The following is a 21,198-nucleotide window of genomic DNA, read 5'->3' as shown; positions in this document are numbered from 1 at the left end:
AGTTCAACGTGGACAGTCTGGGAATAATTTAAAATACAGAATGATGGGAGTATCTTCTCACCTAAAGCCTTTGTTTTGTGTCTGCTTTGAGTCAGCAAAGTGATTCCTGAGCTGAACATCAGCTGCAACTCAGCCCCTGGAGTGTGAGATTCTGAGAAAAGGGATCTTTGGGTTGGATTTCTAAGTCCCTCTGGAGTGTGAGATTCAGGGAAAAGGGATCTTTGGTTGGATTTCTAACCCCCTCTGGATTGTGAGATTCTGGAGTGTGAGATTCTGGGAAAAGGGATCTTTGGTTTGGATTTCTAACCCCCTCTGGAGTGTGAGATTCTGGGAAAAGGGATCTTTGGTTGGATTTCTAACCCCTCTGGATTGTGAGATTCTGGGAAAAGGGATCTTTGGTTGGATTTCTAACCAAGAGCCAGAAGCCAAGCCCATACATGAATCCACACCCCAAGCCCATTAAATCCACATTCCCAAGGCACCCAGTAATTCCATGCTGTTCCCAACTCCTCCCAACATCTTTGGCAACTGAGCTCCATCCTCGTGCCACCTCTGGATCTGTGGATTTGGTGACAAGCACTGACTGATGGCTTTGCCCAGGGGGTTCAGACTTTGGAGGATTTTGTGCCATTTCCAAAGGATTTGGAGGGGAAAATTCCATCTGTTCCCTGGAGGGAAGTGATGTCCCACTCCCCGAGCCCATCCATCAGCTCTTACCTCAGTTTCCTCATTTGACATTTCCAAATAAAGATGTATCAAGTAAAAAATAAAATTACTTTAATAGCTCTTAATTAAGACAAACCTCAAGCAAATCATCAGGCACCATTAACATCTATTTGTTACAAGAGCATTTACACGTGAGCAATCCCCTGGTGCTGCTGACAACACCCCAGAGGGAAAGTTTGATGATAAAATTCCAAGTCCAAATCCCACTTGGAGCCCTCCTTACCCAGCCTGGGCTGATTCCATGGCTGGAGAAGAGTGGGACAAACTGTCCATGGACTCCAGAGGAATCCCATCAGCTCTTGGCTTTGCCCTTTTTGGCAGGAAGTCTCCCTGTTGCTTCCAGGTATTTGTTGATGATTTCCTCCTGAGTGCTGGCTGAGCAGGGCTGGTATTTGGAGTATTCCATGGTGTATTCCCCTTTTCCCTGCACAAGAAAGTGAGGATGGGCCATGTGCAACCCTGGGCACACATCACCTGTCTGTGAAGGAACACCCAGGGATCCTCAACAATCCCACCCAAAAAAAACCTCCCCAGGCAAGGAAGAATTGCTTGGCCAGGAATTCCACACCTCTGGTTTGATTTAATGGAATTCCACACCTCTGGTTTGATTTAATGGAATTCCACATCTCTGGTTTGATTTAATGGAATTCCACATCTCTGGTTTGATTTAATGGAATTCCACACCTCTGGTTTGATTTAATGGAATTCCACATCTCTGGTGTGATTTAATCTCATTCCCTGCTGCAGCTGCCATGGGCAGGATGATCCAACGAGCCCAAATTTACAGAATCCAACACGTTTTAGCAAAAAAGGACCAGGAGGACTCACCTCTGTGCAGGACCTCAGCTCAGTGGCATATCCAAACATGTCGTTCAGTGGCACCTAAAATTCAAACATATTTGCTGGCAATCAGGTTTTTTCCCCATCACTTTTGGGCTGTCAGCTAATTAATCCCAATTATGACAAAAAGAGTCAGTGCTGTCTGTAAACAGCTCTGATTTCATGGGCTGCTGTTGTAAAGTATCTGTTATTTTAATTAATTTATTAGTTAAAGTGTGTTTTTAGCAGGAAACCTCAAAAATCTGAGAGTTTGAGTGCACCAGGAACTGAAATATCCTAAATTGAGTAATGAGTGAACCAGCAAGGTTTGAGGTATCTCCAGACATCCCTCCAAGAATAATTTGGGAAGCAGGAGGCCCACAGGGTGTGCTTGTCCCAGAAATAGGAAAACACCCTTTCAAATCCTTTCCAATCATTTCCAGGAGGGAGATAAAAGAAGGAACATTGAAATGGAGTCAACCCACAACTGTGTGTTGCCCTGATTTTTCAACCTTCTGATTATTTCTCATTCTACTGGAGTTTTCTCACCAATTATAAGATAAACAAAAGGTGATGTCTTGTAAACAACACATTCCAGGGGGGAAGGACAAATTCATGAACTTCTGGGGTCAGAGGGATGTTCCTCTCATCCCCCAATCCTTGACCAAATCTCAAAAACCATATAAGCTGAAATTCCCAAAATAAAGTTGGGAATTTTCCTTTTTCTTTTCATCTCACATCCCGACGTGGCGAGTGCAGTTCTTTCCGTGTCATCTTAAAACTATATCCATATAAACTGAGGAAAAACCATCACCAAACCCAGGGAAAGGGAAGTGGGGAGCACACAGACCTCAGCGTAGAGGGTGAAATATCCCTCGGCGCCGTCCTGGCCCGTGATGACGCCGCGGCGCCGGTTGATGCCGGCGATGACGGCGCCTTGGAACTCCACGGGGGCCACCACCTCCACGGCCATGATGGGCTCCAGGATGCGCACGGTGCCGTTCTCCATGGCTGGGGACAGGGGGTAAGGGAACTCAAGGTCAAAGGTGGGCCTGGTGGAGGGCAGGGTGGTCCTCTGTGTATGCTACAACAAAAAATGTGTGTTCTCCAACCAAAAATGGGTATTCTTCAACTAAAAATGTGTATTCTCCAACCAAAAATGTGCGTTCTACAACCAAAAATGGGTATTCTACAACCAAAAATGTGTGTTCTACAACCAAAAATGTGTATTCTACAACCAAAAATGTCTGTTCTCCAACCAAAAATGTGCATTCTACAAGTAAAAATGTGTATTCGACAACCAAAAATGTGCATTCTACAACCCAAAAATGTGCGTTCTCCAACCAAAAATGTGCATTCTACCAACCAGGAATGTGTATTCTACCAACCAAAAATGTGTGTTCTATGGAATAAAGAATCCAATGTCAAAGGTGGATCTGGTGTAGGGCAGGCTGCTCCCTTGTGTTTGCTACAACCAGGAATGGGTATTATACAACTGAAAATGTGTGTTCTACAACCCAAAAAACGTGCATTCTACAACCCAAAATGTGTATTCTATGGAATAAAGAATCCAATGTCAAAGGTGGACCTGGTGGAAGGCAGGCTGCTCCCTTGTGTTTGCTACAACAAAAATGTGTGTTCTCCAACCAAAAATGTGTATGGATGGAGGGATGGATGGAGGGATGGATGGATGGATGGATGGAGGGATGGATGGATGGATGGATGGATGGATGGATGGAGGGATGGATGGATGGATGGATGGATGGATGGAGGGAGGGATGGATGGATGGATGGAGGGATGGATGGATGGAGGGATGGATGGATGGAGGGATGGATGGATGGAGGGATGGATGGATGGAGGGAGGGATGGATGGATGGATGGAGGGATGGATGGAGGGAGGGATGGAGGGATGGATGGATGGATGGAGGGATGGATGGATGGATGGAGGGATGGATGGAGGGATGGATGGAGGGATGGATGGAGGGATGGATGGATGGATGGAGGGATGGATGGATGGATGGATGGATGGATGGAGGGATGGATGGAGGGATGGATGGATGGATGGAGGGATGGATGGATGGATGGAGGGATGGATGGATGGAGGGATGGATGGATGGATGGAGGGAGGGAGGGATGGAGGGATGGATGGAGGGATGGATGAAGGGAGGGATGGAGGGATGGATGAAGGGAGGGATGGATGGAGAGAAGGATGGAGGGATGGATGGACAGATGGATGGATTAATGGAATGGAGGGAAGGATGGAGGGATGGATGGACAGCAGCCAGCACCCTCCCCAGGAGGAGGCTGTACCTTGTCTGACGGCCCCCTCTCCTGCCCTGATGAAGGAGATCTCGTTGGAGTCCACCATGTGGTGGGCGCCGTCCTCCAGCACGAAGCGCACCCCGGAGATGCGGTGCCCTGACACCAGCCCCTTCTCACAGGCCTCCCGGAACCCCTGGGGAGGACAGCCCACAGTCACCACCACACCCTGCACCCTCTCAGCTTCATTTCACACATAAAAAACACAGAACAAGGATCGTTCACAATCACAGAACAAAAACAACCTCAGGATTTGCCTTTTTAAGGACTTCCGTGGCCAAACCCCAAAAGAAAGCTCAGTGTGAGAAGAGCTCTTGCCTGGAGAACAAGATTCCTTTAAGATTATGGGTTTTTTTCAGGATTTGGCAAAAATCTTTTAAGTGTTGCATCGTGGAAAAAATAAAAAAATAATTGTAGGTTATTACAGGAATTCCAAGATGTTGGTGGGTTAATTAAAGCTGTGTGTGATAAATTATACAGCGAGGGAGTCACAGAGGAGATAAAGAAACAGAATTTGGGAATTGAGGCAGGAAATGCAACTTAATTACAGTTTCCTCCATAAGGGACCTCAGAGAAGTCACAGAAGAAGTTACATATTTTGGGGTTGGGAGGAGAATTGTGGGGCCACAACCAGGAGCAGAAGAGGCCAGAAAAAAGCAGCTTGAGCAGGGAACTCTGACAAGGGAAAACAGAGCCAGCACACAGCACCAAAGGAAACAGCAGCTCCTGGATTAACTGGAAACCCCAGGAATGCAAGACTAAATCAAACCACACAGCTGTGATCCTGCTGCCACCGGAGCACTGGGAAAAGCCTCCTTTGCTGGGGCAAGGCAGGCACAGCAAACGTGGGTGGAACTGCAGGAAAACAACGAGAATCAGGATTTTCTGTATCAGAGAAGGGTCTGTACCTTTTCCACAGCGGGCACAAACTGCTTGGGGATATTTGTGCCAATGGTTCTGTCCTCAAACTCCAGTTTGGTGAAGTCCTCTGGCTGCAGGGGCTCCAGCACCCCGATGACTTTGCCGTACTGCCCCGCTCCTCCCGTCTGCTTCTTGTGGGTGAACTCAAACCTGGAGCCAACAACGCCCCACACACCACGTTAGTCACGACACAAAACATCCCCGTTCTGCATTTCACACAATCACAGCCCGGTTTGGGTGGGAAGTGTTAGAAATGTGTGTTATAAAATTGGCTTTTGGCGAGGTGTGTGCTGTATGATTAATAACAGAGTGAGGATATAGGATATGAGTTTATTTCTGCTGTTAGCAAAAGGAGATTAGGCATAATAGTAGTAGTTGATTATTATTATATATATATGTTTATATATATATTATATATATATATATATGATTATATATATTATGCTTAAACTGTCTGTTTGGTTGGGATAACATCCAGTGAATATATAAAAAAGACTCTGCTACTGATACACCAACTATCAGCATCTCCCACCTAAAAAAAGTATAAACCAAAGCCCAAAGTGAAAGTGATAGTAAAGACACAGCCACAAAACATCAGACTCCTAAAAGGCAGGCCCAAAAAGAGACCATGCAAAACAGTTCCTAAAATATAGAATCTAGTTTATGGAATTATATGAATCTTCATAAACTGTTGTAATAAGAAAGGTATTTAAAAAAATGTCTCTAAAATAGCAAAAAAAAAAAAAAATAGCAACCAACCATACTTAGCCTTTTTTTTTAATCTTCTAATTATCTTTAATTATTTTATTAAACATATTTCTTTAAAATTTATAAAAAAAAAATAAAACGTCGTTTTTCACAGAAGGGAATTTCAATTTAAAACCCCATGGGCAGGGACACTGAGGTTGCCCATCCGACCTGGACACTTCCAGGGATGGGGCGGCCACAAATCCTCTGGAAAAACTGTTCTGCCGTCCGGGGGAAGGATTTATTCCCAATATCCCACTCAAACCTATTCCAAACGCTGGAGCATCCGCCCCATCCCAGGCTGGGACCCGCCCCGCCCCGGCCCCGCCCTGCGGGAGGAGGAGGAGCAGCAGCAGGAGGAGGAAGCGGCTCCCCGGCCATGGAGCTCCCTCTGAACCATTTCCCGGCCATGGAGCTGCCTGTGAACCATTTCCCGGCCATGGAGCTGCCTGTGAACCATTTCCCGGCCGGGCGGGCCGCGGCCGTGGCCGTGGGGTACCTGCGCTACCTGCGGGGCGGCCCCGGGCGGGGCCTGGAGCTGCGGGAGGTGCGGCGAGCCCGGAGACAGGTGAGCGGGATGGGCTGGGAATGGGACCGGGAATGGCACCGGGAATGGGAATGGGGACCGGGCAGAGCACAGGGACAGGGCACAGGAGGGCTGCAGTGTCCCGCTCTTGGGGACACCCCAAAGCTGTCCCGGTGTCACCCGCTCCAGGTGACCCCAAGGTCCTTTCCAAGCTGCTCTGGGGTTGTGTCACCCGCTGTGACCCTTTGGGGGACCTGGCAGGAGCTCGGTGACACCGCGGGTGGGTCAGCGGTGGAGGAGGAAGAGGAGGAGGAGGAGGAGGAGGAGAACGAGAAGGAGGAGGAAAAGAAGGAGGAGGAGAGGGAGGAGAAGAAGGAGAAGAAGTAAGAGGAGGAAGAGAAGAAGAAGGAGAAGAAAGAGAAGAAGGAGGAGGAGAAGGAGAAGGAAGAGGAGAAGGAGAAGAAGAAGGAGGAGGAGGAGGAGGAAGAAGAGGAAGAGGAAGAGAAGGGTGCCGGGTGCTCCTCTGAGTTCCAGGACACAGCTCAGCCCTGCCCTGGCTTTGCAGACACACCTGGCACTGCAGGGACACACAGGGCAAACCTGGCGCACAGCAAAACCCCTCCCAAAACAAGGGAACAGCAAAGCCCAGCTCCTCCCTTCTGTACACCCAGAACGTGATGCAATTCACAATCAGCTGCACCATGGGATTAACAGAAGGAAGTGCTGGAGGCCTTTAGGTGAGTATTTTATAACCAAGCAGCAAACTCTTGGATGGAATCACAGAGGAGCCCAAAATTGGTAATTCAGGGGTGTTCAGGGATAGAAATGAGGGTGGAGAGGCCCTGTCCCATCTCTGGAAGTGTCCCAAGCCAGGCTGGATGGGACTTGGAGCAACCTGGGGTAGTAGAAGATGTCCCTGCCATGGCAGGGGTGGCCCTGGATGGGATTTATAGTCCCTTCCAACCCAAACCAGCCTAGGATTCTCTGATTTTATCCAGCATGCAGCCAGTCAACATTTGCCAAAATAAATGCTAGCAGTATTTTCCCTTTTTTTTTTTTTTTTTTTTTTTTTTTTTTTTTTTTTTTTAATAGGACATTGATGATGTCGGGCACAAATACTACCTGGAGCTGGAGCTGGAAGATGTCCTGGACAAAGTGAGTCAGACTGCTTTAATTACACACTCTGTGGACACAGCACTTAAAATATTTTGATTCGTGCTCCTGGTTTTTTAATCAGGCCCCAAAAAGGCTGAATTTTAACCAAAAGGAACCCACTGAGCACTAGACCAGCAGACAGTGCTGCAGGGATGACAAGGACATCTCAGTGTCACTCAGCTGAACAGCACAAGGGACATTCTGCATCCCAACCACTTGCAGACAGCAAATCCCCACCCTTAAAAATTCATAAAAATGCCAGGAATTTCACCTTGACTTAAATAATCACAAATCTCTCTGGACCAGACTGAGAGAAAACAGCAACCACATAAAAATTCCCTTTTCAGAAGTGCAAATGACCCTGTTCAATCAGGTAATGATGCTCATCATTAACTCTGCAACAGGACAGGACTGTGAGCTGCACTGCTGAGGTTCTCTACCCCCTGGGCAGCAAAGGCTCTGCCCCAGATGTGCAGGTCACAGTGCAAGGAGAGCTCAGGAGCACAGAGGAAGCAGATCAGGAGTTCTACAATCGCATCAGGAGCCTGGAAAAGGAGCTTGAGGCTGAGAACATCCCAGGTACAACCCAGCCTTTCACCCTCCTGCTTCCCTTTCTCTTTTTTGGAGGGTCTGCAATCACATTTCTTCCTGATTCTGAGTGTTGTGGAGAACCAGCTGGCACTGTCAGCTCTTCCTGCTCCCTCTGAGGGCACAGCACATCCAACACCCCAAATGTACGAACCCAAAATGCTGCTCTCACTCACCTCAGAGCAACCCCTGCCTTCCAGAATGGAATTTATAGTAAGAAAAAAAAACTGGAGAACACCCTGGAAGTGTTCCAGGCCAGGCTGGATGGAGCTTGGAGCAGCCTGGGACAGTGGGAAATGTCCCAGGCCAGGCTGGATGGAGCTTGGAGCAGCCTGGGACAGTGGGAAATGTCCCTGTCCCTGCCCAGCTGGCACTGGATGGGATTTCAGGTCCCTCCCAACCCAAACCATTCCAGGATTGTGTGAATGTGAGGAGAACTCTGCAAAGATGGAGCAGCTCCTCCCAACCCCGTGTGACAGGAGGGACTTTGGCAAAGCCCTGGCTGAGGTGATGATGTTCTGTTAACGGCTCTTTTTAATATCCCAGTGTTTGTTTTGGTTCCAGACAGCCATGGGAACGTTCCCCCAGAGCTGGAGCCCATCCACCGGCTGGCCTGGGTGGCCTCCGGCTTCCTGATCTGGCAGAATTCCACTGAAAACACCCAGTTCCACCTGGCCCAAGTGAAACGTGTGAAGCAAGTGGTGAGTTCCCAGCAGGGACACAATCCCAGACTGGGCTGGAGGGACCTTAAATCCCATCCCATTCCTCTCCCTGCACGGGCAGGGACACTTTCCACAGTGCTCCAAACCCATCCAGCCTGGCCTTGGCTCTCCCTGCAAAATATTCAAGCAGTTGTGGCAAGGAAAATAAATTAAATTAACAGAATTCTGTAAGATCCTCCCAGTTTTGCTGTGTTTAATTAGAGAAAAATCGATTCTGAGTTATAAATAACCCTAAACTTGATCATCAGCCTTTAAACCCCTGATCATCAGTTTTAAATTCAAGGCAGTTTTCCCCAGGAGCCAGGAAAAAGCTGCAGGATTTAGTGTTTAAAAAAACTGAAAGCTCCAGAAGTTTTTTCCTCTCTGATCAGACAGTGAATTCCCAGGGAGTTCTGGGTCTGAAGGAAAGACAGGAATTCCTTGTAGGAGCAGGATTTGTCAGTGTTTTGCTCCCCCTGATGGTACTTTAGAGAATTCACAGCTGCTGCACCAGTAAGTTTCAAGATTTCTAACAAATTTAAGGATAAAGGAGACAAATAACATTCTAACTAACCCAGCTGCCATCTGTCCTGGGTAATTTTGTCCCCTTTTCCCTGAAAAACAAAGGAACAGAGTCTATCCCAAAGGCCAGGGTTTATTTTGTCACTCTGTCACTCACTATAAAGCCTCTGGAATGTCCTTATCCTCTTAAAAATATTATTTGGGATTGTTTGGGTTAAACTGACACCTTCTAGAATGAAAATTTCCTGACAGAGCTGGTCTGTGTAAGGCAGGAATTAGCAATTTAAAGTTCTACATTCAGTGTGTCCAGTGCAGCTTTGGAGGACACAGAAATTCAAACGGGGAGCTTTTAATGTTGTTACAGTTCCTGAGCTCCACCTGCTTCATCCATCAAGGCGTTTTTGTGATAACCACAGAGAACTGAATCACTTTTTTCTGAGGTGGGAGAATCCCCAAATCCCCCCCTTTTCACCCTGTCTTTGCAGAAAAGGAGTGATGAAGATCTTCAGTTTGACTACGTGCTGCTACTCCACGAGATGGTATCCCAGGTAAATAATTTTATTCCTAAAAAAACCCTTTTTTTTTGGGTGTTTTAAGACTGCAGGTGCCTGAGTTCCAGCTCAGACACAGATCTGATCCTGCAGGGTGAGTTCAGGGTCCCCATCCCTATCTGGGGGATTTTTTTTTTTTTTAAGTTTTAATTTTAAGGGGGTTTTAATTTTAAGTTTTCCATAGATAAAGCTGCTACTTGATTTTAATTTGAAGTTTTCCATGGATAAAGCTGCTGGGTGGTTTTATTTTAATTTTTCTCATGGATAAAGCTGCTGGGTGGTTTTAATGTTAATTTTTCCATGGATAAAGCTGCTACCTGATTTTAATTTGAAGTTTTCCATGGATAAAGCTGCTGGGGGGTTTTAATTTTATTTTTCTCATAGATAAAGCTGCTGGGTGTTTTTAATTTTAAGTTTTCCATAGATAAAGCTGCTACTTGATTTTAATTTGAAGTTTTCCATGGATAAAGCTGCTGAGAGGTTTTAATGTTAATTTTTCCCTGGATAAAGCTACTGGGTGTTTTAACTTTAATTTTTCTATGGATAAAGGTGCTGGGAGGTTTTAATGTTAATTTTTCCCTGGATAAAGCTGCTGGGTGGTTTTAATGTTAATTTTTGCACAGACAAAGCTGCTGGGAGGTTTTAATGTTAATTTTTCCCTGGATAAAGCTACTGGGAGGTTTTAACTTTAATTTTTCTATGGATAAAGCTACTGGGTGGTTTTAATGTTAATTTTTCCCTGGATAAAACTGCTTGGAGGTTTTAATGTTAATTTTTCCCTGGATAAAGGTTCTGTCTGTGTGGAGGAGGGTCCCAGGGGTGCTGACTGTGCTGTGTGTCCCCCACAGGAGGTGCTGCCCTGGGAGGTGACAGTGCTGTGGCACCCCCAGAACGGGGCCCGAGTGTCCCAGAGCCCCCACACCTGGAGGAGGCACTGAAGGTGATCATCAACCACACTACAAGACATTAAATTACACTTCCCTGGGTGTTTCTGACCCCAGAACTCCAAAGGGAGCAATTCCCAGCAGGAATACTCACGGCACAGGGGCACAGATGTTCTCCCTGAAGGCGACTTTGGGTTTCCCCATGGTGCAAGGACAGCCATATTCCCTCTCCATTCTCTGCAGGGAAAAAATCCACAGTGATCAGGGTTATCCCATTGGGAATTATTTAATAAATTCATCAGGATTCATCACTTTTTTGCGTTGATTTTGGGGGCTTTTTGTTATTCTTTTTTAATTAAGAAATTATTCCCAATCAACTTCTTTAAGACTTGCACCTTCAGATGGAGGAAAAGGAAACAGCATTAATTAAGCTATTAAAATTCAAGTTTTTCCAGGCAAAAAATCCCTTTTTCTTCATTCTGTCAATATTTAAGATACTTCTTTTGTGTTAAGATTAAAATACAAACATCAGCTGGAACGAAACAAAACCCTGTAACTCTCCTTTCTCCCTGCACCAGCTTTCATTAGGAAATGATATATTTAAAACCACAGAAACAGAGGATTTTTATGTAGAAATTAATTATAATTAGGTATTATTAATTATAATGCAATTAATTATAATTAGGTATAACTAATTATTATAAATATATAATTGTAATATATTAAAAAATAATTATATAATTATAAGCAAAGGCTGCTAGAGCAAAGTGTAGCGTTTCATACCTTTTTTATGGATTTGATACATTTTTTTTATGGATTTGAACCAAATCCTAAAAATATTTCAGGCAAAAATTTCTTTTTAGAAATTTAGAATAAAGGTTATTTTTTTTTTTCTTCAGAGAAAAAACCTTCAAAAATTGACTTAAAAGTTCCACTTTTCCCTAAGCACTGGAAAGCAGAGGAAGGAAGGAAAAGGAGATGGGAAAAGCAGAGTCCATGGGATTTGCTTCCCAAATTACCTGGGCATAGATTTCCAGGTGCAGCTCCCCCATCCCAGACACGATGGTCTCCTTGCTCTCCTCATCAAAGTGCACCCTGAAGGTGGGATCTTCCCTGGTGAAGCGGCCCAGGCCTTTGGAAAATTTATCCAGGTCGTTCTGAAACACAAGGCAAGGTTTGTTCAACATCCATCAGTCATTCCAGGAAAAAAAGCCTCGAGTTTTCCCACCCACTGTTGGGCAGTTCTGCTCTTTGGGGTTATTTTATGGAAGATTTAGAAGTCTTTGATTAAAGTGTTCATTATTTATTTCAAGTTCATGTTTCGGGCTGAGTGGCAGCATCCAGCTCAGCCCTGGGTTATCCAAGGGATAAATAAAATCTTGGATATTTGGGATAAAACACTTTCAGACTGTTCCATAAAACCACAAAGCAGCGAAGGGAGGGAACTAATTTTATCCAAGGGATAAATAAAATCTTGGATATTTGGGATAAAACACTTTCAGACTGTTCCATAAAACCACAAAGCAGCAAAGGGAGGGAACTCAGGGAGAAGAGGTCAATCCAAAGGCTCCTACCTTGTTTGAAGGCTTCATAGCCACAGAAATGACAGGATCAGGGACGTGGATGGATTCCTGTGTGGCCAAGGAAAAGGGAATGATTATAAATCACAGGAAAATCCTGGAGGCTCCTGGGGCAGCCAGGGCAGGGGGCTCACCATGGAGATGTCAGTGCTGGTTTTATCCGTGAACGTGTCGCCGCTGGCACAGTCGATCCCAAACAGGGCACAGATGTCTCCTGCATAAACCTCATTGACATCCTGAGGGGAGGAAAGGAAAGTCACTGCTCAGACAGCACCGGGATAAAGAAGCTGCCCCTGGATCCCTGGAAGTGTCCCAGGCCAGGCTGGATCACCCTGGGATAGTGGAAAGTGTCCTTGCCCTTGTGGCTGGATGATTCTTAAGTTCCCTTCCATCCCAAACCACTCCAGGGTTGATCTGCCTTTCCCTCACATCCAAACTCCACCTGGATTACATAAAATCCATAAACACTGTGTTTTAAAGCTTCACACTGAGCTCCTTAAAAAAAATCCAGCTTGGTTAAAAAAACCTCTGCAAATCTCCCTCTTTATTTAAGGGACAAAAGGGAGGATCAGCTTGGATTAATCTGGGATCAAACAAGAAGGAAAATTGTGAAGAAGCAAAAACCATCCTGTGCTTCAGGCAGTGCTGACCCATCCAGGGTTATCCAGGGGCTGTTGGATCCCTGGGCACTGAGAATTCCAGACTCTCTGTGCTCACAGGCTCTGATCCCCAAGAAAACACTGCACTGACCTGAGGCCGTGGAAAAGGCTCCCAAAATTGAGTGACAGCACTGGGATTGTGGGTGTGGAGTTTGGATAGAAGTGTGTGATATAAGTGGAAAACTTAGAGTTTAAGGGTTTAGAATATTGTAATATATATATAAAGCAAGATGGAGGTTTTAGGGAAAAGGCTGAGTCCTTCTTTTTCACCTTCTCCTTCATGGGTCTGGGTGGGATTTTGAAATTGGATAGAAAAATCCCCATTGTGGGCCATGGGTGGTTGGTTATTGGGTTAAAAGTGAAAATAATTTAGGTGTCATTTCTTAATTGGACAGTTTGTGCTTAAAAGGCCTTGAAGGGAGAGAGATGGGGCTCCATTTTTAGTTTGTTAGCTGGAACTGCTGTAGAACTCACGGCTTGTGAGCCTGTATATAATATATATTATATATATAAATATATATATAAATATATATATAAATATATATAATAAATATTATATTATAATATATATTGTTATTTATATTATATTGTATATTATATATATAAAAATTATATATATATATAAAAATTTATATATATATATAATTATATGTATATAATAATAAAGAATCTGAGTCTGAACACAAAATACCGTCCCAAGCATTTAATCCCAACTGACAAAAAGAAGATAAAAACAGCAACACTGACCCACTCAGGGCTCTCCAGGGGCTCAGGCAGTGCTGGCCCACCCAGGATCACCCAGCCCATCCCTGGGGCTGCACTCACTCACCTCCATGTTGTCCGAGTGCATCCTGACCAGCCTCTGCACCCTGACCTTCTTCCCCGTGCGGGTGTTGTAGATGTAATCTGATTTCCTCAGCATGCCCTGGTACACCCTGACGTAGGTTAACTGCCCAAACCTGCCAGCCTGCAAGGACAAGCCACCAAAACCAGCTCTGCTCATTCTGGGAGTCAGCAGCAATTCCAACCAGCAGCTGCATTGACTAAATAAGGTCTGAGTTTCCACGCTAAAAATTAAAGATTTTTAATGGCTTCGCTTGGCTCTGCAATGGAATTTGGAATTTCAGAAAATCTTTTCTGAAAAGGAAAAGATTTTCCAGAAAATCTTTTCTGAACCAGTTTTTCACTCCCAAACCTTCTCAAGAGACACACACATTACCAAGGGATCCAGCCAGGCATTTTTCATGTTCCATACAAATCCTGAGGTGCTGCTCTCTAAGTAGCAAAAAACTTATTTGCTTAAATCTCTGCACTTTTTCCTCTCTGACTTTCTCACGTCCCATTGTTTCCAAATGTAGGATCTTCCCTGAAAATATTTCAGTTAAGCCAACAACCCTGCAAATGTTCAAATTTTAACTAAGAAAACCAGGAAATGCTTGAGGTCCAGAACTCATCCTAAAGATCCAAACTGGCAGCATTTACGGATTTTATGGGTGAAAACTTTTTTTAAAAAAAAAAGAAGTTAAATTTCAGTTTAAGTTAAATATGAGCTGGTTTTCAGTATGAAGTGATTTAAAAGTCTGCTGTAGGTAAGTTTTGGTAGCACCAGCTGGGCTTGTGGGAAGGAGCAGAGTGAGACTCACCTCCAGTTTGAAGGCAAGGCCAATGAAAGGCTGGGAATCATCACGAGCAGAGTTCAACAGGAACTTGGTTTGCTCCTGAGAATCCCTGAAAAACAGGGATGAGAGGGAGGTGAGGTTAGGAACCAACATGGGAGTCTCCCCTAAACATTTATGGGTTCTGCTGTTGGGTTCACACATCTGGGTGGGCTCTGCTCCCAGGGAACAGGGACAGGAGGAGAGGGAACGGCCTCAGGGTGGAATCAGGAGGAATTTCGCCATGGAAAGGGTGCTGAGGTCTTGGAAGGGGCTGCCCAGGGAGATGTGGAGTCTCCATTCCTGGAGGTGTCCAAGGAATTCCTGGATGTGCAATCAGTGCTCTGGGTTGGGCACAGCTTGGATTCAATGATCCTGGAGCTCTTTTCCAGTCTCAGGGATTCTGGGATTCATGTCCAAAAAATAACACACAATTTACACACTTGGGATGTGCTTCCTCCTCTAGGCAGGCCTGGCTTTAAGAGCTGCCATCAATTCTAAAGAATTATCTGACAATCCTTGTCCAAATTTAACACTGAATGTGGTAAAAGCCCCAGTACAGGGAGTAACCCTCAAAGGAGAGAGGAGCTTTGGGACTTTGTGCCAAATTCTGGTGGCATTGTTTGATCCCAATGGTAAAGGATTCTTGTTAGGAATGTTTCTTGTTTTGAAACTATTTCATGAGATCCCAGACTGGTTTGGGTGGGAAGGGAGGCTTAAAAAGAGGGAAGGGAGGCTTAAAAGAGGGAAAGGAGCCTTAAAACCCACCCAGTGCCATGGGCAGGGACACTCCTGCTGCTGCTGGATGCACTCACCCCTTGTTGAGGAGAGCGTAGTTCTCCACCTCAGAAGGATTGGGGAGGTATTCCAGGACAGCATCCAGCAGGGGCTGCACCCCTTTGTTCTTCAGAGCACTTCCCACGAGGACAGGGGTGAAGGATTTCTGCAGCGTTGCCCTCCGGATTGCCAGCTGGAAAACATCCCTGTGAATTCCTCCTGCAGCACAGCCCTGGCTTTCCTGGGATTCTCCATTCCTGGAGCAAAGAGCTGCTCCCACAGTCCCCTGAAAACCCTCCCACCACAAGGGTTTCCCAGAAAACCTGCTCTCCAGAATTCTCTCCAACACAAAGCAAAATCAGATTGGGAATTGTGGGCCTGAGAGATTTTTGGCCTGCTAGCAGCTGCTAACTTTTTCCTCATGGAAAAATTGCTCAAGAAAGTTTCTTCTCAAAACAATCTTGGCAAACAACTCTCCTTTCTCAGAACAATCTTTCAACAAATGGTGTTTTACTGTTTTCTAGTTAACCAACAGAATTAAAGAGGTGTCATTCTTATTCACCAGTCATGTTAAGTCTGTATCAGAACACCTTATAAAAGTACTAAAAATTTAAAAATAAAGCCTTCTTTTTCTGTGCTCTTTGCCTTCTGAAGTAGTAAAAATTTAAAAATAAAGCCTTCTTTTTCTGTGCTCTTTGCCTTCTGTCTTTCTTTTGTGCCCTACAGCCACAGGGACGTGCCGTCCCTGGGGGGAACCAGAGCTCAGCTGAGGTGACACCACTCCAGCCACCAGAATTCCTGATCCATTAATGGAGGAGTGAGGGGCCAGGGGCACAGGTGAGGGACCAGTCAGCACCAGGAAGGTACCTTTAGCTGTGCAGCAGTGGGAATCTTCTCCTCCAGGAACAGCTCCCCCAGGAGTTCATCAGCGTTGGCCACGCACTCGATGAGCTCCCGGCGCCGCTCGGCAGCCTCGGCCCGCAGCTCTGCCGGGATCTCCTCCAGCCGCAGCGTCTGCCTGCACACACGGGGAATTCAACAAACACAGGGATGGAGGGACAGGGATTCCACAGGGAATTCAACAAACACAGGGACTGATTGCCAGGAATTCCACAGGGATCAGCCTGCCCACCCTGATTGATTCCCAGGAATCCCACAAGGAACAGCCTGCCCACCCTGACTGGGAACCCTGACTGATTCCCAGGAATTCCACAGGAACAGCCTGCCCACCCTGACCGATTCCCAGGAATCCCATAGGGAACAGCCTGCCCACCCTGACTGAGAACCCTGACTGATTCCCAGGAATTCCACAGGGAACAGCCTGCCCACCCTGATTGATTCCCAGGAATCCCACAAGGAACAGCCTGCCCACCCTGACTGAGAACCCTGACTGATTCCAAGGAATCCCACAGGGAATTCCTGCCCACCCTGACTGAGAACCCTGATTGATTCCCAGGAATTCCCACAGGGATCAGCCTGCCCACCCTGACTGGGAACCCTGATTGATTCCCAGGAATTCCCACAGGGATCAGCCTGCCCACCCTGACTGGGAACCCTGATTGATTCCCAGGAATTCCCACAAGGAACAGCCTGCCCACCCTGACTGAGAACCCTGACTGATTCCCAGGAATTCCACAGGAACAGCCTGCCCACCCTGAATGATTCCCAGGAATCCCACAGGGAGCACCCTGTCCACCCTGACTGAGAACCCTGATTGATCCCCAGGAATTCCCACAGGGAATTCCTGCCCACCCTGACTGAGAACAAGCCACCCTTCCTGTGGATCCTGGGGAAAAATCCCCTGTGAGCATCAGTGTGTTATCTGGGATGTGGGAGAGTCCTTCCCACTCCTGGCAGGAGCTTGCAGGGATCAGGAGAACTTCCCAAGAGCCTCACCCAGAGCTTATCTTCATCCCAGGGAGCCACACACGCTGCAGGATCCCATCTCCTGCTTCTCCAGGTGGGAAGTGTGGCCACCAACCCTTCCCAGAAACCAAGTGCTGCTGCAGCCACCCCCACCCAGAGCTCTCCCTACACTGGGAGAGCTGCAGGAGGACCCTCAGCCCCAAATTCCCGAATTTCCAGAGAGCTGGGTTTCATCTCTGAAGAGAAACTGCAGGAATTCCTCCTGCAAAGAGCAGCTCCAGCTGGAAAAGAAGTCATTTCCAGGACTTACCCAAATGCCCCATCAAAATAGATTGCTTTTTCTTCAATGAGATCTATAATTCCTTTAAAGTTTCCCTCCAGCCCAATTGGAATCTGAACAAAAGCTGCATTGTGATTCAACTTGGATCTGAAAAAGGGAAAAACAGGAATTATTGAGGAAAAAAAGTAATTTCTATCTGTGTGCTCCAGATGTTCTTTGAGCAACATCCCCCTCCCACAAAATCCCTGTGTTTTGTCCTTTGGGCAGTGCCCAAATCTGCCAAAATGGATCAAAACCACCCAGTTGTGGTTCAGGGCTTTGTATCCACCTTTTGTATCCCAACAGGCCCAGGGAGCAACTCCCCTGGGAAAGGCAGCACGGGGAAACCAGCCTGAGATTGATTGCTTGATTGCTTCTCCTTTAATGAATATTAATGAGTTTATCTCATGGATCAAATTAGGCGGGGAGCAAGCAGGACCTCCAGGAATCCAAAGCAGCCTGTGTCACCTCCCTGCTGGAATTTCAGCAGCACCAGGATTTAGGGAAAACTAAGAGGCTGCTTTCAAAGTGGGTCCTGACACAATTCCATCAACAAAATAAACACCAAACCCCAGCCCTTGGTCACTGCAGGTCTTGGCTGACACCAATATCTGGGGGGTTTTGGGACAATGGAGATTTGTCCTGGGTCAGATCAGGATTTAATCTCGAGTCAGGAATTCTGGAAAGGAAAAGCCTTTCCAATATTGTTCCTAATGACCTGCCATGGGGATGGAATTTCAGGAATCATTGCAAATGCTAAAAAACCTGAGCTGCTGCACTGCTCTGGCCGGGTTGGAGCCCATCCTGTCCAGTTTGTTGATGAAGGTGAGGAAGGGGACGTTGTAACGCTTCATCTGCCTGTTGACAGTGATGGTCTGGCACTGGACACCTCCCACAGCACAGAGAACCAGGATGGCTCCATCCAGCACCCTCAGAGACCTCTCCACTTCGATGGTGAAGTCCACATGGCCTGAATAACAAATACAAATGATAAATGCACTGGAAAGGAGTGAATCACACGGGGTCCATCAGCCCAAGTGATGAAGCAGAGTCAGGGAATGGTTTGGGTGGGAAAGGACCTTAAAGATCATCTTGTTCCACCCCCTGCCATGGGCAGGGACACCTTCCACTGTCCCAGGCTGCTCCAAGCCCCATCCAAACTGGCCTTGGGACACTTCCAGGGATCTGGGGCAGCCACAGCTTCTCTGGGAATTCTATCCCAGCCCCTCCCCACCCTCCCAGGGAACAATTCCTGCCCAGTATCCCACCTGACCCTCTGTCAGTTTGAACCCATCACTCCATGTTCTATCCCAAGCAGGGACACAAAGGTGCATCACACCCCCTGTGTCCCTGAGGAACAGCAATCCCCAGGAGCTCCCAGCTGCCCTGACCTGGCGTGTCGATGATGTTGATGTTGGTGTCCTTCCACATGGTGTAAGTGGCTGCAGACTGGATGGTGATGCCCCGCTGGCGCTCCAGCTCCATGGAATCCATGACAGCTCCAACTCCATCCTTACCTCTCACCTTAGGAGAATAAAAAAATTAGTTCAAGGAGTTTGCTAAGAATTTAAATCTCATCCCTGGAAGTGTCCAAGGGCAGGCTGGATGGGGCTTGGAGCAACCTGATCTATAGAAGGTGTCCTTGCCTATTGCTATAATCCCTGGCCTTCTGATGATAGTGTACATACCTTCCTCTCAAAACAATCTATATTGTCTTCATTCCTCTTGGTGATAGACTTCTGTATTGACCACTGGAGTCAGAGAGGTGTTCCTCTCAATGACCAATCCTTGACCAAATCCCAAATACTGTATAAACCCTAAATCATAATAAACTGCCTTCTTTTCCCTGCTTCTACCTGACAGGTGAGTGTGGTTCTTTTTGTGTCCCTAACTGTGACACCTGCCCATGGCAGGGGTTGGAATAGAGTTTAAGGTCCCTTCCCACCCAAACCATTCCATGTCTCTGTGCTCCATCACTTGAGCTGATGTGACTCAGTGTGATTCCCTGGGTGAGCTTTAACTTCTCTTCCCACCCAAACCATTCCATGATTCTGTGAATCCCCGTGCAGGAGTGATGCTGCACAGACTGAGCATCACCCCTCACGCACAAAAACAGTTGTGGAGGTGAATAAATCCCAGGAAAACCCCAGTGGGAGCTCAGGTCACCTCGTGCATCTGTGCAATCCTGCCCGTGTAGAAGAGGATCCGCTCGGTCAGCGTGGTCTTGCCGGAGTCGATGTGGGCCGAGATCCCGATGTTCCTGATCCTCTCGTTGGGAAGGACCCCCGAGGAGCAGAGCCTGCAGGAGGGCAGCAGCAGCTGCAGGGCAGGAGAGCGCTGGGTTACGAGTGGATCCAACACAGCTCACGGGATATGATGAGTGGGACAAGGGGAAATGGCCTTCAGCTGTGTCAGGGAAGGTCAGAAGGGAAGGACACCAGGAGGAATTTCTCAATGGAAAGACCTTGGAACTACTCAGGGAGGTCTGGAGTGCCCATCCCTGGAGGTATCCAAGGAATTCCTGGAGGTGGCACTCAGAGCTCTGGGCTGGGGACAAGGTGGGGGGGTCAGGCACAGCCTGGACTCGATGCTCTTGGAGGGCTTTTCCAATGTAATTTATTCTGGAATTCGCTGTGCCCATGGCTAAACTGCCAAACCAGTTCCTGTGGCGAAGCGCTCACCCCAGGCCGAGTGAACTTGCCCGGGTCACCTGGAGCTGTCACCGCACCGTGCACCGCTCCCTGTGCCCATCCATGTCACCGGAGCTGTCACCGCACCGTGCCCCGCTCCCTGTGCCCATCCATGTCACCGGAGCTGTCACCGCACCGTGCACGGCTCCCTGTGCCCATCCCTGTCACCGGAGCTGTCACCGCACCCTGCCCCGCTCCCTGTGCCCATCCATGTCACCGGAGCTGTCACCGCACCGTGCACGGCTCCCTGTGCCCATCCCTGTCACCGGAGCTGTCACTGCACCCTGCACTGCTCCCTGTGCCCATCCATGTCACCGGAGCTGTCACCGCACCGTGCACGGCTCCCTGTGCCCATCCCTGTCACCGGAGCTGTCACTGCACCCTGCACTGCTCCCTGTGCCCATCCCTGTCACCGGAGCTGTCACCGCACCGTGCCCCGCTCCCTGTGCCCATCCCTGTCACCGGAGCCGCCCGCTCCCTGCGGCTGCCGCGGCCCGTCCAGGGCTGGGGCTGTCCCTCCCTTCTGCTCCGGCTCCCTGCCCTCCCTGGGGACCTGGGGCTGTCCCCCGGCGGTACCTGGATGTGCCGCGGGCGGCCCGGGGCCAGCCCGGCCCGTAACACGCTGAGCATGGCCCGGTTTGGCTGTGGCTGCGGCCCCGGCCCCGCTCCCCGCCCCGGCTCCAATCCCGCTCCCGGCCCCGGGTCGCTCCCGCCTCTTCCGGGGCCCGGCGCAGGCGCCGCGGGGCCGCTCCTGACCCCGGCCCCTCACGGGTTCCTGAGGGGGCGATGGAGCTGGGCGGGAGCCCCAAGGGTGGAATGGGGAGGGGAGATTCCCACCGAGCCCCTCACGGGCTCCTCGGGGAGCGGCAGAGCCGGGCGGGAGTCCCGAGGGCGGAATGAGGGTGGGGAGGCTCCCACCGAGCCCCTCATGGGCCCTCAGGGAGCGGTGGAGCCGGGTGGGAACGCCAAGGGCAGAATGAGAGAGGAGCGGTTCCCACCGAGCCCCTCCAGCCCCTCACAGAGCAGCGGAGCCGGGCGGGAGCCCCGAGGGCGGAATGAGTGTGGGGAGACTCCCACCGAGCCCCTCACGGGCCCTCAGGGAGCGATGGAGCCGGGCAGGAGCCCCAGGGGTGGAATGGAGAAGGGAGGCTCCACCGAGCCCATCCCGGAGCATCCTCAGGCTCCTCAGGGA

The 21,198-nt window shown here is 48.3% G+C and overlaps 2 protein-coding genes across 5 annotated transcripts; one reads left to right on the top strand and one right to left on the bottom strand.

Moving 5' to 3' along the window:
* Positions 1-760: 760 nt before the first annotated feature.
* On the bottom strand, positions 761-20,675 carry GFM1 (G elongation factor mitochondrial 1). The gene is made up of 18 exons (XM_083868437.1): positions 20,583-20,675; positions 19,483-19,635; positions 18,708-18,840; positions 18,082-18,286; positions 17,308-17,424; positions 15,999-16,149; positions 15,170-15,324; positions 14,343-14,427; positions 13,529-13,666; positions 12,175-12,276; positions 12,035-12,091; positions 11,480-11,617; positions 10,615-10,697; positions 4,774-4,936; positions 3,857-4,001; positions 2,396-2,556; positions 1,555-1,608; positions 761-1,150 (listed from the first exon to the last, which is right to left on the bottom strand). The coding sequence occupies exons 1-18, from the start codon at positions 20,634-20,636 to the stop codon at positions 1,019-1,021; spliced, it is 2,226 nt and encodes a 741-aa protein (XP_083724563.1). The 5' UTR covers positions 20,637-20,675; the 3' UTR covers positions 761-1,018.
* Positions 5,227-10,608, top strand: LXN (latexin). 4 transcript variants are annotated; one of them, XR_014590778.1, is made up of 6 exons: positions 5,227-6,101; positions 7,152-7,214; positions 7,619-7,793; positions 8,367-8,503; positions 9,511-9,813; positions 10,055-10,531. XR_014590778.1 is itself a non-coding variant. In XM_083868439.1 (6 exons), the coding sequence occupies exons 1-6, from the start codon at positions 5,673-5,675 to the stop codon at positions 10,512-10,514; spliced, it is 957 nt and encodes a 318-aa protein (XP_083724565.1). In that variant the 5' UTR covers positions 5,227-5,672; the 3' UTR covers positions 10,515-10,608. The 4 variants fall into 4 exon arrangements, 1 of the variants encoding a protein (XP_083724565.1); XR_014590779.1 differs by having other exon boundaries at positions 9,511-10,215; positions 10,336-10,531; XR_014590780.1 differs by having other exon boundaries at positions 9,511-10,295; positions 10,336-10,531.
* Positions 20,676-21,198: the final 523 nt, after the last annotated feature.

This window comes from Zosterops lateralis (assembly GCF_965231275.1).
Source record: "Zosterops lateralis genome assembly, chromosome: 10".
Taxonomy (NCBI): domain Eukaryota; kingdom Metazoa; phylum Chordata; class Aves; order Passeriformes; family Zosteropidae; genus Zosterops; species Zosterops lateralis.
The sequence above is the reverse complement of the archived record's forward strand: the minus strand, read 5'-3'. Positions and strand labels throughout refer to the sequence as shown.